Genomic DNA, 15767 nt, shown 5'->3' with positions numbered 1-15767 from the left:
GTTACTCTAGAGTTAACGTTACTCTAGTTACTCATCTACAGAGTTGGTAGTTTTGCAACATCTTTTCGACCTGTGTTCTAAATGATCGATCTCAGTTTTCTGTCTTGAATAGTTCTCATTTCTTTACTGTTTATTATGTGTATCAGCAAGAAAAAATGATCCTCCCTCTACCTAAACGTGAGTTTGTTTACTGTTATTTATGTTCACTTCCGGTTTAAAGAACTACAAAATCAATGGACTACAAGTTCCATTCACCCTCGCTTACACACTGTTCTAGAAAAGCGTCGTAAATCTAGGCTTTTGCAACTTCTCAAGCAAACTGTCTTTAGACATTTTTTCACATTCCAAACAAAACTTATTTTTCCGCTTTTGTGAGCCCGTAAAAGGTAAGTGTTTGTGTTCCTAATGAAAGAGCTGACGAGGTGTTGTTGTGTATGTTGTGGGGCGTATGTCTAGAGGATGTTTCAAGCTGCAGTCAACGAGCAATTCAAGTTATTCTTACCCAGAATGCCACCAAATTTCATCATAGTGAATTATTTGAGATAATTACACATAAAACTGAAAGAAATATTTACTAATACGGAGCATAAAAAAGACTCGCATTTCAATGTCATGGCCTACGGTGTGAAGGAAGACATAAATTTACTAAGTTAGTAACCAGTTTGCTCACTAACTGTAAATGTGTTTTCCCCTAATTAAAACAATGGGCATTAATTATTCAGCAGTGTACTTTCCATATACATATTTATGTATATGTGTTGTGTATACATGTTTTTTAAAGGTAAAGGTAAAAGGTTTGAGTTTGCCTTCTATACCCATAATATAACTCATACCATGTATAAAACCTGCACCATCTGCAGAACCTGTTCTGAAGTCCAGAATCACTGAGTTATTCATTTTTCTGTTTTCCAGATTCTTCATCTTCTATCCACACTGCTTGACTGCAGTTGTCATTTCATTCTAATGTCTTCAGCTTGTTCTCACCTGGAGACCGATGCAGAGCACCAGGTCAGGAAGCAGCCAGCTGGAGATCATCATGTTTCCCCCCCATGCACACTTCAGTAACCCTGATTTGGTCACAATTAGTGGGCCAATTAGAGGTTCGCATCATCTGACTGGTGGATCAATGCCAAATACGTAAGTCTTGTTGTCCTGTTATGCAGTTCTTGTTTACGCAATCAAATGAAGATAGATGCTTATATTATTTGTCTGCATGTTTAAACTTAGAAGCTGGGAAAGAAGATGCATGAGGAAACAGAGGAGAAGGACAGATGATGAGTAAGGACTTTTTTTTACACATGAAACTTGCTATATGCGGTGGTGGACTTTTCATGATCTTTTTCCCCTACAGAAGCTGCAGCCCCAAACGGCGAAAACTGATGGGTGCAGGTGAGTATCCAAGTCCTAAAGCAAGCCACAGATGGTCTGCGGACTCTACCACCTCTTCCTCTTCATCTGAGACCAGCCTGGTTCAACTGCAGACTGGACCCAGGACAGATGAGATGGGTCTGTCCCTCACAGTCGCTCCCTCTCCCTCTCCACTATCCAGAGTACCCACAGAAGGCTCAGGCATGGAGGTAGAGGCCGCTCAGAGGAGACTGCAGGAGATAGAAGAGAGGTGAGACCAAATTAAAGAGGTCATTAGCTTGATTTCAAACTGTACATGTGCACGCTGTATCTCTGCTTGTGTTTACAGAGTCATTGACCAGAAATGAGATGTATGAAGGTTCAAAATACTCCATTTAAAGATTGCAGATTTTATAGGTGGTCACATTGTATGTGTTACAGGATAACTTTGGAAGATGATAGCGATGAAGAAGAGCTGGACGTAGAACCGGCTCAGCGCAGGCCAGTGCTGGTGATGTCCGACAGCTTAAGGGAAGGGCTGCAGCGTGGGATTGATGACATTCTACCCCATATGGTAGCACAGTCAGTGTGGGTATTTTTTATTTTTTTTTAGGTTACCATGGCTGGTTTTCCCCTCTCTTTAATATAACCTATCCTTTTATGTTTTCGTTATTAAAGAAATTTATACATTTGCTTTTTTTATTTATACAGTAGATTTCAAGCATGAAAGCACAATCCTTTACATAATTTAAAAAAATATATATAGTTGAAAAGTTTGGGGTCATTGAGATTTAAAAAAAGAAGAAGAAATGAATACTTTTATTTAGCAAGGATACATTAAGTTGATCAAAAGTGACATTTATAATGTTACAAAAATCTATTTCAAATAAATGCTGTTTTTTGAACGTTACGTCAATCAAAGATTTCTGAAAAATGTATCAGTTTCTACAAAAGTATTTCCTGTTTTCAACATTGATAATAACAAATGTTTCTTGAGCTCCAAATTAGCATGTTAGAGAATGATCTCTGAAGGATCATGTGATACTAACACTAAAACTTCTGTTTTGCCATCACATAAATTATATTTTAAAATATATTAAAATACATAAACGGGTATTTCAAAATATTACAGTTTTTGAGTCTTCTTTTAAAAACAAAATCTTACGACCCCCTAACGTTTAAACTGTAGTGTAAATTCAAATATATATATTAAAAAAAATCAAATGTATAAAAAAGGATACATTTTTGGTCTACTGAACACTTCTGACAAATATCTTTTAACCCATCTAAATAACCCAGCAAGCAACAGCCATCATTTCACCGTCTCGTTTAACTAGACCCGTTATAGTCCGGCTGTGAGTAACCCACTTCTAGCCAAAATAACCTTGAATTTTTTGGTTACGTGGTTTTTGCCAAAATACCTTGCAAGATGTATGATATTACAACATGTAAGCAAAGTAAACAGTGATTACGAGGTGTTTGGTTTTATTTATTTGATGACTAGTCTATTCTTGGGCTATGATTAGACGTCTATTAAATTTTCATTGACAGCCCAAATTTTGCCTTGTTTTAGCCTAGCGGTCAGCGCTGTGTTTGGATGGCTATTTCTATTAGAAATGTTTTCAAACCAGCAGTAGAACATCAGTTTCTACCAACAGCACTGAGCTCATTGTACAGGAATCCAGCGCTTAGCACACTCTTCTTCACTCACCTCTGCAGGGGCCGCTCTTGTATGGAACTGGTGCTGTGGCGCCCCCCAGAGGACCCTCTCACCCAGAGGCTGAAGGACTCTTTACAAAGACAGCAGCGCAAGCAGCTGGCAGTGAGCAGACAGACTCCCACCCCTGTGCCATCTACCAGCAGCCCCCCATCCCAGCCCCAGTTCACAGCAATCAATGAGCAGACTTTCAGCCCTCTGTTCAGCAGCCCTGCGCTCCTCAACTCTGGAGAGGAAGACATGGAGTTATAGAGGGAAATCCATGACTTTATGTGTGATATAAGCTTTGACCTTCATCAGTGCAAATGAGCAATTAGCATAAGTGGCAGAGAGAGCAAGCAATTCACAACGCTCACACGTGATTTTTCTTGTGCCATGTACTTTTTTGTTTGTTTCAACCTGCACTTTTTTTGTAGGTGGGACCATATTTGCACTAGATGAAATGAGAAGTATCCTATGAACGTGGTCAGTGATTTTTTTTTTTCGTGCAGTACAGTTGCAAAGTAATATCGACTCTGTTTGCTGTCGATAGCTTTACTGGTTAACAATGCAAGAATATTTTAGTTTTGTCTTTATGCAGTTAGTATTATTGCAGCGTACTAGTATTCTGTTTACAGATTCAGAGCGCTTGATTTGTTACAATATGCCACATTTAATATTTAATTTTTAGCAGACATCCAACTGGTCAAAACTTGAGACTCATTTGAATTGGTTCTTCATGGTGTCCATGTTGTTTTTAAAGATGCTGTTGTTATGGAAAGTAATGATTGATGAATTGCATGTATGGAATTCAAGCTTGAGTCAGTGAGGAAGGATCATCATGTGCTCTTGAACTGGATATATGGAAACAGCAGCCGGTTTAACCTTCTACATAGACATAAAATGATTCTTGGAAGAGATGCATGGGTATACATATTTAAATCAATCTATTGATTTCAGTCGATTATATTACCTGGCTCAGTTTATCTAGGTAAAGAACAAATAACACTTAATAGTCTGGCTGTAATACTTAAACAACAGTGAAATAAGCTGTAAATCCATGTTGCATTTGGTTTAAACATTGGCCTAAATTATTGTTTAAATGTTTAATTTTACCTTTTTGAGATTTCTAAATTTAGGCAAACTTGTTTTTCAATAAAATCAGTTTGCCATTATAATTCTCTGCTTGTGACATTTTATTTATGCAGAAAAAACATTCGAACAACATCATGAATTGTCACTGATTTCAGGAATGTTGATCAATTACAGTAATTAGTTCTATTAAAATAAATCACATAAAAAAAATTCACATCCTGCAAAGTATACAATACACAAGTGTAAAAGTTATTTGTAACAGTTATGGCCAGTTGTAAATTCTGTAAGCTACATACTAAATGCATTCATTATTTCGTAGTAAACTCAAGCAGAATTCTAAGTCCAAGAATTCTGTTAATTTAATTTCAAAGTTCATATTTTGATCTTTTAACACGCCTGAATTAAACATTCACCAACAATAAAGTGCCACGTTCTGTCCATGCAGACCATGTTAATCACTTATGAGCTCCACAGAGATGGTACTAAGTTATTTTCTTATACATGGTTTCCCTAATGGACAAATTCTAGGAAAAGAGTTAAAGTAAATGTTAACTGGAAATAGTCTTTGCTGGTAAGTGATCCTCTGTCTTATAGCTTTCCTGGGTTGGAGCAATCTGCCAAGATAATGAGAAGCTTTGAAACATTTGAAACGTTATTGATAACTAAAATGAAAAACAACTAATAAAAAAAGACAAAGGTACATAAAATGACAAAAAAAATATGAATTGGTTAATTCAAAATATAAATTGAAAATATAATAGTATATGGATAATACTAAAATATGACTTTAAACTAGGATAATAATTTGAAATAGTTGATGTACCGTGTCCAAATAAGAGCCGCCCAAGTCCCTGGTCTCCCTGTCCCACTTCACTGGGCTGGGGCAGTGGGTCTGACTCTCTGCTTGAATCTGGCGGATGCGACTCTGGAGGTGCTGCAGCAGTTTATATGAGGTCAGGTCTTGAGTGACTCTGGAGTTTTGGAAGTCTGTGCCACCCTGAAGAGCAGTGGAGGCCAACTGGGATTCGTTGAAATCTCGGCATCGCTGCAGAGACAGAGAATCAGAGAGATGTACTTACTATGACTTCTACTACAATCATAAGGAGTGAACATGCAAATGTCGCTCCAAGTATGTTTTTGGTTTATATTTAATCAATATAACACAAAGGAGCTGTTGTTCCAGATATGAGTAATCATACCAGCAGCATGATAGCAACATTGCTTTTTAATTATTAAAACTAGAAATAAAAATGATTAAAAATAGCTTTTGTTAATTGTAAGGAAATGAAAATTAGAAATGTTGCATTGGCAACTAACTAAAATAAAATAAAATAAAAAAGTTGAAGAATGAAAATGACTAAAACTTATATAAAAACTAAATTAAAGCTAAACTAATAAAAAAGTGAATTCAAAATATTAATAAATACTATAATAGTATATAAATAATACTAAAATACTGGCATTTACCCCAGTCAGATGTCTCATCTCATTCTCCAGTCTCTCCAGTCTCTTCTGCTGCTCTGCTCTGGGCTTTGGAACTCTCCTGTTTTATACAGTAAAGGGTATGGAGGATAATGAATGTTATTTTTGTACGAGTCGTGGTAGTCAATAAGCTACAGTGGTGTCTTTAATTTATTCATTTATTTATTGAGCGGTTCTAGCAATAGGTGCAATGAGACGTGACTTAAAGTTTAGTTCACCCAAAAATAAAAATTCCTTCATCATTTAGCTACTTACCTTAATGTCGTTCCAAACCCGTAAGACGTTCATTCATCCTCAGAACACAAATGAAGATATTTTTGATGAAATATAAGAGATTTCTGCCCCTCCACTGACAGCTACGCAACTACCACTTTGACCCTTTCAAAAGTTTATAAAGAGATTGTAAAACTAATCCATATGAGTTGAGCGGTTTAGTCCCAATTTTCTGAAGAAACACGATCGCTTTATATGATGAACAGACTGAATTTAGGCTTTTATTCACATAAAAACATTAATGAACTCACACATCACTTGTGGTAAACTGAAGCTCAAGCATGTTCACTTGACGTGTTACACAGCACGGTTGAGCTTCCGCAAAGAACCAATGAGGTTTGTTCTTGTATGTCAAGCAAGTTCGGTTCAGCTTCTGTTTATGTTTGCTGATCGATGTTTATATGTGAATAAAAGCCAAAATTCAATCTGTTTATCAAGTGATCGTGTCTTCTTCAGAAAATTTGGACTACACCACTATACACCGCTTTGTAAAGTAACACTACGTGCCTGTAGATTGAACACGTAGTGCACATGACGTCACCCATTTCACAAATTCTCGTTTTTGTAGTTTACAAGGAGATGATAATGGTATCGTTTTCTAAATCTTTCCAAACTTTCAAAAACCCATTTAATGTTTAGGCCCCCAAAATGCTGTTGTTGTGTAAATGAACGGCCAAAATGCATACAACTTTTTCAGTTTTTAGTTGAAAACAGTGTGCTGTAAATGGGCCCTGAGACAAAAACATTCAAGATCCACTTGACTCGTATGACGCACCTCTCCTGCTCCGCGTTAAGCTCCAGCTCAAATTTGTGAGTGAGTCTTGTAGTGGTTTTGTCTTTCCACTGTGCCATGTTGTTCTGCGCCTGTCTGACCTCATCATCTTCAGCCCGCAGCTGTCTGCGCATATGGACACACAGTCTGTCTGTATCATCATTGTTCATGCGCAGCTGGGCTCGAGATAGGCTGCTCATTTCCTCAATGTGCTCCTTAAGTTTACCCATCAATGAACAAAACGAGACATAAACCAAGATTTGAATACATTAATAGCAATTTTGCTCAGTATTAGTTTTACATTTAGATGCTTTTGAAGCTTTTTTTAATAAATCGTACAAACTGTATGTGCGTGTGTCAGTATACCTGTATGAGTTTCTCTTTTAGAGCAGCCAGTGCTCGTTCCTTTTCCTCCATCAGCTGCTCTTTCTGCAGATTTAGCTCTTGCTCCTGAAACACATAAGCAGCGTCTGCTCATAGTCGATGAGTTGCAGTGAGTTGATGTGTGTTTTGTTTATAACTTTTCTTGTACCTTTTCTCGGCTGAGTTGCAGTGCAGCACGTCTCTGTGACTTGAGCTCAATTTTTAGATAATTAATAAGCTGTTGAAGGGCCTTTGTGAGGGACTGCAGGGTCTGAAGAGCTTCACTCACTGTAGGACTGAACTGGAAAAAAATTAAATATACTCGTTTATAAAATACAATACAGTGTGTGGTGAATTTTTAATTAATAAAATAGTAAACTGTATATCAAACTAATATTAACTCTAACATCTAACCTTACTTCCCTTTTTAGGCCTAACAAAACTAACACTTTGAAACACAATGTACTAAAACGTTCTGTCCTGTTTTTTATTGTTGTATGTTGTGTTGCCATACTCCTTTTACTTTGGTTGTGTGTGTGTAAAAATAACAAATATGGGAAATGAAACTAGACAGATGAGAAGTTTGAACCTTGTGATTATCAAAGAAGTAATCATTAAAACAAGGTTTGCTTTACCTAGTAACAGAAGGTTTTGTCTATGAAAACCAATCAAATTGTGGGGAAATTATGTCATGCAGCATGACACTTTTGCCATACCTCCTTATTCTATAAAAACGGTTGTATTTGTGTTTTCCAGTGGGATTCTCAGTGGAATTTGTCTGAGATCCTCCGGCCTTGCTTCAACTTGGGGAGATTCTCTGAGAACTGCTCGAGAGATCCTCCGCCCGTGATTAAAGCATTTAAAGGACATTTGCTGAAGTCTGTTTGTCAATCATTGCTGCGCAGCAAGAAAGCTAGTTAGGGAAGCAAGTTAGTTAGGTAGACTATATATTGAACGTCGATTGGAGACGTTGGGGAATGTCGATTGGAGACGACCCAGATAGTTAGGTTTATGGAAAAATCTACCACAAGTGTCACTAACAGTATAAACTTACTATAAATAGATTTATGTTTGCATTCTTATTACTATGATTATATTTTATGGCTATTATTTATTTGAATGTGCATGTATTTTATTTTTATAAATATATATATATTTATAAAGTATATATATATATATATATATATATATACTCCATACTGGAATGAGGATATGGCATAGGCTGGATTTGAAATTGCATTTCCCACATCAGGACCAATACACAATGTGTGGGGCTGAAATCACCTTTTTAACACTCAACATGGCATATAATTGTGTGTGTATGAGCACCACAGGGTACTGTATATACCTCTCTGACGAGTGCTTGTTTTCAACAGTCAGGCCATTGTGTTTAAGGAACTCCTGCAGGCAAACACACTCAGCGTGTATGTCCTGCGCCCAGCGTCTGCTCTGCTGCTCGTGTCTGGCTGTTCTTCTCTGGTGTTTTTGGTCTTTCTCGATGACGGCTGTCCTCAGCTCCTGAAGCTCCTTTTCAGAGCGCTGCAAAGTTTTCTTCAGACATACCGCCTCCTTCTCTGCCTCCTGTAACAAGAAACCAGCAGAAAGTAAAGGGCTGAGGACAGCTTTGATAAATTTGCACAAGTTATATGTAACACTAGAATGAAAAGACACTTGAAATTATATTTTGCATTAAAAAAAAGTTTAAAAAAAATTATATTTTGCATTTTTGCATTGTGAAATTACATGATTTTCAAAAACTAATATTTTTTTTAATTAATTTAAATCACCATCTAGTGCATTTAATGGCAAAACATCAAATCATCAAATACTACCATGATGTAGATATGCAAATAAAACTCTATATATATACTGTATATATTGAGAGTATATATATATATATATTTTCAAATTTTGCATCTGTTTTAATTAAACGTTTAAATGAAAAATATATAAAAAGACGACTTCTGATTCCACTCACTTTTTGAAGCTCGATCACTTTACTCTTTAAGGCCAGTGCGTTCCTTCTCTCTTTCTCCACTTCTGATCTCCCTCTCTTCACTGCCTCCTCTATTTGCTGCTCCAGATTCCCACGCTGCTCTTTCAGAGCCTTCTCTCGCTGTTCCTCCCACTTCCTTTCCTCTCGCTTCACAGCCTTTTGAATCTGTTAGTTCAGATGACAAGAGATGCACTGGTTCTTTTGAGGGAACAAGAATTTTAACAGCGGAGAACCACATTAAAGCTATCTTTAATGTTTAATGTAATCTGTCATCAGCACTTCAGCGTGTAAAACAGGATAACAGGGAGGAAACCTTTTCCTGAGTTTGTCTTCTGAGCTCCTCTGCTTGCCCAGTCATCTTCTCTTCATGCTGCTCTAGAGCCTCTTTTAGCCTCTTTACCTCCTCATCTTTCATCTGAAACATAGAGAGAGTTGAATGTGTACGTAAGACTGAGACTGTGACTGTGTTGTGAGATACGAAGGGCACACGCTATGACAGCTGACCTGGATACAGTTGTGTAAGGAGTCCAAGCTCTGTTTGTGGGTCTGAGCTTGTTCACTGAGAGCAGCTGATCTCAACTCATCCGCCTGCTGATGCACCTGGATTTACACATTCCAACCAAACAGATTCAGGGCATCACACTACTGTATGTCTGAATAATCTGAGATAAGTCTCACAGTGAATAGATCATCTTACCTTTTGAAGCTCCTCTTTGTGGCTTTTGGTTAACTGTGATGTCAGTTGCTCAATCTCTTGCTCCTGAGAAGGAATTGATTATCATATATAATCAAAGGATAATAATATACCCTACTGAAAAGACAAGCACATATTGTTCAGACTGGTTTATGCTGAATAGTGATAGGTTAATATTCATGCTTTCATTAACATAGTCTTTATATTTGATGTTGCCACTCTGATGTTAGATCATTCAATTCAAACATGATGTGATCGGCTAATATACACTGAGAATATACACATTCAAAAGTTGGTAAGCTTTTTAAAGTTTTAAAGTAATACAGTAGAAACAGTAATATTGTAAAATATTATTAGAAATTTAAAAAAACTTTTCTATTTTATTATATTTTAAAATGCTATTTATTCTTGTGATGTCAAGGCTGAATTTTCAGCAGCCATTACTCCAGTCTTTACATGATCCTTATCCATGAGTATTTTTTGATGAATAGAAAGTTCAAAATAATTTATTTGAAACAGAAACCTATTGTAACAATGTGAAAGCCTTAACTGTCACTTTTGATCAATATAATGCATCTTACTGACCCCAAACTTTTGAATGGTAGTGTTTGAAAATATATGATTTGAAATATATATCTTTCCTACCATATCCTCTTTTGTCCTGTTCTGTATTTCTCTCAGCTTTAAGCTGTGCTCCTCTCTCAATGAACAGAGCTCCAGAAGAAGGGCTTTCTTCGCTTCTCCGTCTCCCTGCAAAAGCATCTCCTTCTGGGCAACAATTCGCTCCAGGGCTGCAAAACGCTTCACTTGCTGCTCTAGATCTTCCTGTGTGGACTGCACACATATTCTATAGTTATTGAAATTGATAGTGTTTGCAATCTGTCTCTGTATCAGATACTGAAAACATGGTTATTTTAGATTAAGAAGAAGAAACACGAGTGAGAACCTCTTTTATTTCTTCTTTTTCTCTGATCGTATCAGCCAGCTGCTTTTCCAGCTCACTGCATTTCTGTTGGAGAGTCCTGTAGTCCTCTTCCCTCTGCTCCAGCTCCTGGTTCACCTCATCCAGCCTCTGAGGGAGACAATGACAGGAAGATTAATTGGAGGCTGTGTGAATATTCACAATATATATATATATTGAGTATTTTGCTGACAATACCAAATTTAGCAACACATTAATGCATTTTTTATTTGGTCATTAAGTTTCCTAAAGATTATGCCCACTCATTGTGCCCTTACTTGCGAGCATAAGCGTGTTAAAACAGAGATGTGATCTACAGTACCTCCTGCAAAGAGTCTAGTGTGTGTCTAAAACGCCTCTGTTCTGAGAACAGGTCAGATTTAGCATTATCCAGTAGTCTGTCCATCTCCTCCCTTTCCAGAACAGACACACTGCGGCTTACACACTGACAGGGACAGACATCACATCACACTGAATGTCAAGTAGCATCTATAATATAAAATTCAGCAAACTGACTGATTTAGAAAATACTGCATATGTTATCTGGCAACATTCTGCGTAGACATACATGTATTTATTTAATTACATATTAATTTAAAGTTACATTTAATCAAAAAAGAACCATGCGGATGTTTAATGAAATCCTAACTGAGCTGATGTGACTTTTTTGTTTCTTAACGAGAGTGACCTGTTGCTCCTGCAGAACCCTGACCTCCTCCAAACACAAGTCCCTCTGGGCCTGCAGTCTGTGTAGCTCATACCTTTAAGACACACATACAGTGCTAGTAAAAAAATAGTTGTTACATATAAATACTATATGGAATTTAAGAACAAAAGTGTCAATAAAAGCAAATGGGATTAAGGTGTGAGTAGACCGTACGTGATGTTTTGGGCCTGTGCTCTGCTGTCCCTCACACTGAGCTGTAGTGAAAGCTGCTCTCTCTTAGCTTCATCCATTTCCTCTCTCAGATTCTCCAGAGTATGAAGTGTAGCCTGTGGAAAAACACCACTTTTGGTTGACAAATAAGCTTATTAACATTTTGAGAATTACAGAGTGATCATTTAGTATTCATACTGTTTTTTGTTGTAGAAGCTCAGTAAGTGACATCCTCAGCTCTTTAAGCTGATTTCCATCTATTCTGCTCTTGTCCCGAGCCCTTTCTGTGCTCTGAAAACAAAAATACTACAAGCCTGAGAAGAGTCTCCTTCATAGCTATTTGGAAAAATTCAAAACATAATTGGACAGTTAACTCTACTGATTACTGCAGAAATTGTTTAGAGAATGCACTGAGGTCTCTCACAATGTGGGAGTCATTCCTTCTGCTCTGGCACAAACTCCTCCTCTTCCCTTTCTTGCCAGATGAATGTCTCTTGCTTCTGTAGTACAGCTTAGACACAGCACCTTCACTGCTCGTCTCCTCAACAGTTCTCTCATCATCAGAGCTACAACACACAGAGTAATAGTGAGGAATGGTCATTTTTATTAAATAGTATAGTTCCATAAGTAGTAGACAATTAACCCAATCATTTCTCCCAGAGATGTCTGAATTAGAAATGTCTGCATAATGTTTCAAATGAACATATTGTGTTGTTAATTTGCTATTTTTAAATGTATTTTTCACATAAAGATGATTTAAATGTAAATTTAGTGACTGGAAGGCACGAATACCTCTATATAAAAACTCCCATTGAAACTATGCAAGGATGGTAGTAATGTAGGGTTTTACTCACAGGTCACTAAAAGTGTCATATCATAAATTAAACACCACCACAAAACACAATATCCAAAAATCTCTTCCTAAGATCATCTAATTGAACTGCAGCTGTTAAAACGTTGAGAAGTACCTGAAGGACTGAATATTGTTGTGGATGGTTTGTCCTGTACAGAATCCATTGTCTTTGCTCAGATGTAAGGCTATAGTCACACGCATACGAACAGACAAATCCAGTTATGTTAACATGTCATGGACCAATTACAGTTCAAATTTCTAAATAACTTCAAATTTAAATTTTTTAAAAGATTTAATAGATTTATTGATGTATTTCATCATTGCACAAGTGCACATCAAAACAATGTGGTTTCACTGTGTGAAATATGGATAACAGTGAATTCAAATAAAAAACACCAGGGTGTAGCTTACAAGGAATGTAAAGTAAGATAACATACCATATTTTGGATTATATTCTTGGTCAGAGTTTACTCTGTTAGCATATTTTGCAAAGTGTGTGACTGGGATACAAAATGAAAAAGCATTATAGCACCAATACAACTGCACATGCATTCAGCACATGAAAAGAACACATGACTTTTGACACACATAAATTAATACGGTACCTGTACCTGTCCTGTTGCTGAGTGTAGACTTCAGGTGCTGTCGAACCGGTTCTGAGCACACTGTGTCCAGATCAGTGTCTATGGTGACTGAATCAAAACTCTGCAATGGCATTCCTGTCAGTGGAAAAAAACAACTTATTATTTAAAAGCAGATCACAAGGAAGATTCGCAAAAAATCTTTAAAGAAACCGCACAGCACAGCTGTACCTGCCGGGTGTCTTATTGGTTTTCTGGATGGATGCTGTGGTTGATTTTTCGATCGTTCATCAGTGAGTTCTGCAGTGTCACTGCTGTTAATTTGAGCTTCTGGGGCTGGAGAAGAAATGAATCCTTATATTCAGCAAATACACATTAAATTGATCAAATGTGACAGTAATGCATTTTGCAAAAGATTTCTATTTCAAATAAATGCTGTTCTTTTGAACTTTTCATTCACCAAAGAATCCTGACCTAGGAAAATTGGTTTCTTTGCACTTTATTTAAACTTTAATTATTAAATATTTTGTATGCACTTTGTGAAGTTGTGCCTGGAGTGTAAAACTAATGTCTGTGTCCACGTTTCAATTGTATCATTTGTCATGACACAATGAAACATACCAAATTGTGCGTTTTTGGCCAAGTGGTCATACCAAGCTTGCCCTCATTATTCCCAGACCCAGCCTACAATTCAATTAATCACTATGCGGCAAGTGTAAGCTATATTATTAGATGTTATTATGTGGGTTTTAGTGAAAATGGCCAGATGGAGAGAGCTGTCCTCTGCAACCAAGGAGGAACCTCCAAATTATATATATTTAAATATTATAGTTGAAGTTATAATTATCAGTGCTGTTACATAATTTCCATCATTTTGAGTGTTTACATCTTCTTGCTCAGTTTGTGTACCTGAGGCTGGCAGGACCAGCATTTCCTCTCTGAAGCGTGTTGAGAAGTCCTCAGTGCAGACGCTGTCCATAGTGAATTCATCCTCCTCGTTTCCTATCCCTGCAGCCTCAGCACTTCTCCCAAGAAGCCTCTCCAGCCTCCAACGGCACTGCTCTACCCTGGACACTGAGCTCAAGCTGCCATCGCCCTCAGGACACCACACATCTGGAACTGAGGCGCCAACCTCCATAATCTCCATTGTCTGATGTTCTATTTGGTCACATTTTTAACAGGAAATGATAATAATGGATTTTAACAAGACTTTATACTGCTCTCTTTTTTCATATTGATATGTGTTTGTCTTATCATAAGCAGGTAAAAAAAAAAAAAAAAAAATCACTACAGCATTTGTTTTCAGAACAAAATTTTCAAAGATATAGTATATTGCAGTCATAATATTTCTTAATTGTGCTGCTTTGGACAATGATTTAGGTATAATTTGATTATATATTCAAGTCCATGTGGTATAAAATTTAGTATGGACTACCTGATGGAGTCCAGTCAGGGTTGGATGATGTTTTATCATTGGTTGGAACAGTGCTTCCCAAGCCTGTGTCTTTACTAACAGACTGACTCCGATCAAGATAGCCTGGAATTTAGAGAGCATTAGGAAAATAACTGCACATAAAAATAATAAATAAACAAGATTATACATATATATATATATATATATATTACTATTATTATTATTATTTTGCACAAAAATGGTTTACCTGAGAAAGGAAATTCATATCTTTTGGACTTTCCTCCATGCATTTGGCTTTGGCTGTGGATCTGTTGGTGGAGCACAAAATCAAGCCTGAATTTTACCATTACTATGTCAAAATTAATACACCATGGTTATCAATATTTCATCAAACTATAAGTGCTTGACCTGTAGATGACTCAGCTGTGCATCTATGGCGTCCAGAAGTACATCGCAGTGGTCATGGGACAATGCCACAGGTATGAGCCCATAAACATCAACCCCCTCGTCCACATCTGAGAAGAAAAGAGATGTACAGCATGTTCCACTACAGTAGATACAGTGATAAGCATGAATAGTAATGTCAATTGTTCTAACCTGCAGAAAGCAGTTCATCAGTGTTTTCTCCAGATCCATCATTTTCCATGGTCTTCTAAAAAAGACAGAAAAATCACTTGTGCATAAGATGTAAAACTATCATCTCTTTGGAATCCAGCGCATTTGAGCAACAATGGAGGCAGACAGTTTAAAGGGGGGAGTTGTTAGTTATGTGGTTGCCTAAGAAACGCAACAGAAAGGTTCCCCAACAAACACTAGGGCCTCTTACATACAAAGAACCTCATAAGTCTAATAAGAACCAAAATTCCACATATTTCACACTAGGCTCATGCAAAGCTACGTATCTCATATGTGTTTATGTACTTATGCTGATAAATAGCTAGGTTGATTGACAGTTGTATTTTAACAGAAACATGCACAATAAATACTTTTGCTGTCCAGGAAGACAATTGACACAATACTGCAAAATGCACATTTATTCATAGCTCTCACTGAATTAATTATTAGTAATTAAAGCAGATTTTGCTTTGTTTCAGAACTCCCATACATATCTTTACCTATGCATTGTTTGCTTCTTTTTAAAAAAAAAAAAAAAGTTTTTACACTTACGTCAACGTATTTCCACTACTAGTTTTCTCTAGAAACTGGCTCGTACAGCAGAAATTGGTTGACATGAACACATCCATGCGCCTCTGTGTCATGGCAACCACACACACCCACTAACTGCCTATCGGACTAGGAACTTGAGATTTATTTTATGTTTGTTTGCAATGCAATGCATTGCATTTTTTATTAGATGTATACA

General features: G+C 36.9%; 2 protein-coding genes across 4 annotated transcripts; one reads left to right on the top strand and one right to left on the bottom strand.

Moving 5' to 3' along the window:
* Nucleotides 1–69: 69 nt before the first annotated feature.
* Nucleotides 70–4221, top strand: ccdc117 (coiled-coil domain containing 117). 2 transcript variants are annotated; one of them, XM_084115290.1, is made up of 6 exons: nucleotides 70–177; nucleotides 913–1137; nucleotides 1228–1278; nucleotides 1352–1618; nucleotides 1789–1935; nucleotides 3067–4221. In XM_084115290.1, exons 2-6 carry the CDS (start codon nucleotides 995–997, stop codon nucleotides 3314–3316), a joined length of 858 nt encoding a protein of 285 aa, XP_083971416.1. In that variant the 5' UTR covers nucleotides 70–177; nucleotides 913–994; the 3' UTR covers nucleotides 3317–4221. The 2 variants fall into 2 exon arrangements, with proteins under 2 accessions (XP_083971416.1, XP_083971415.1); XM_084115289.1 differs by lacking the exon at nucleotides 70–177 and adding an exon at nucleotides 220–386.
* Nucleotides 4221–15159, bottom strand: LOC311083596 (uncharacterized protein). 2 transcript variants are annotated; one of them, XM_084115212.1, is made up of 27 exons: nucleotides 15002–15159; nucleotides 14813–14919; nucleotides 14652–14712; nucleotides 14426–14527; nucleotides 13900–14148; nucleotides 13222–13326; nucleotides 13021–13128; nucleotides 12847–12909; nucleotides 12525–12594; nucleotides 11981–12122; nucleotides 11755–11847; nucleotides 11560–11672; nucleotides 11368–11440; nucleotides 11002–11124; nucleotides 10665–10790; nucleotides 10364–10552; nucleotides 9722–9784; nucleotides 9529–9624; nucleotides 9338–9439; nucleotides 9007–9189; nucleotides 8377–8609; nucleotides 7198–7324; nucleotides 7032–7115; nucleotides 6669–6880; nucleotides 5606–5681; nucleotides 4962–5183; nucleotides 4221–4752 (listed from the first exon to the last, which is right to left on the bottom strand). In XM_084115212.1, exons 1-27 carry the CDS (start codon nucleotides 15048–15050, stop codon nucleotides 4687–4689), a joined length of 3237 nt encoding a protein of 1078 aa, XP_083971338.1. In that variant the 5' UTR covers nucleotides 15051–15159; the 3' UTR covers nucleotides 4221–4686. The 2 variants fall into 2 exon arrangements, with proteins under 2 accessions (XP_083971338.1, XP_083971339.1); XM_084115213.1 differs by lacking the exon at nucleotides 11002–11124.
* Between the last annotated feature and the right edge of the window lie 608 nt (nucleotides 15160–15767).

The sequence above is a fragment of the Abramis brama genome, assembly GCF_963993115.1.
Source record: "Abramis brama genome assembly, chromosome: 5".
Classification (NCBI taxonomy): Eukaryota; Metazoa; Chordata; class Actinopteri; order Cypriniformes; family Leuciscidae; genus Abramis; species Abramis brama.
This window is presented reverse-complemented; position numbering and strand designations above follow the sequence as displayed.

What these genes read in the sequence shown, in the direction of transcription:
- ccdc117 (XM_084115290.1), top strand. Translation starts at nt 995, where the DNA reads ATGCAGAGCACCAGGTCAGGAAGCAGCCAGCTGGAGATCATCATGTTT. An exon ending in GGTGGATCAATGCCAAATAC is followed by an intron (nt 1,138 to 1,227) that starts GTAAGTCTTGTT and finishes GTTTAAACTTAG; the next exon opens with AAGCTGGGAAAGAAGATGCA. An exon ending in CATATGGTAGCACAGTCAGT is followed by an intron (nt 1,936 to 3,066) that starts GTGGGTATTTTT and finishes TCACCTCTGCAG; the next exon opens with GGGCCGCTCTTGTATGGAAC.
- LOC311083596 (XM_084115212.1), bottom strand. Translation starts at nt 15,050, where the DNA reads ATGGAAAATGATGGATCTGGAGAAAACACTGATGAACTGCTTTCTGCA. An exon ending in GCTGGTCCTGCCAGCCTCAG is followed by an intron (nt 13,327 to 13,899) that starts GTACACAAACTG and finishes TTTCTTCTCCAG; the next exon opens with CCCCAGAAGCTCAAATTAAC. An exon ending in AACAATATTCAGTCCTTCAG is followed by an intron (nt 12,123 to 12,524) that starts GTACTTCTCAAC and finishes TGTGTGTTGTAG; the next exon opens with CTCTGATGATGAGAGAACTG.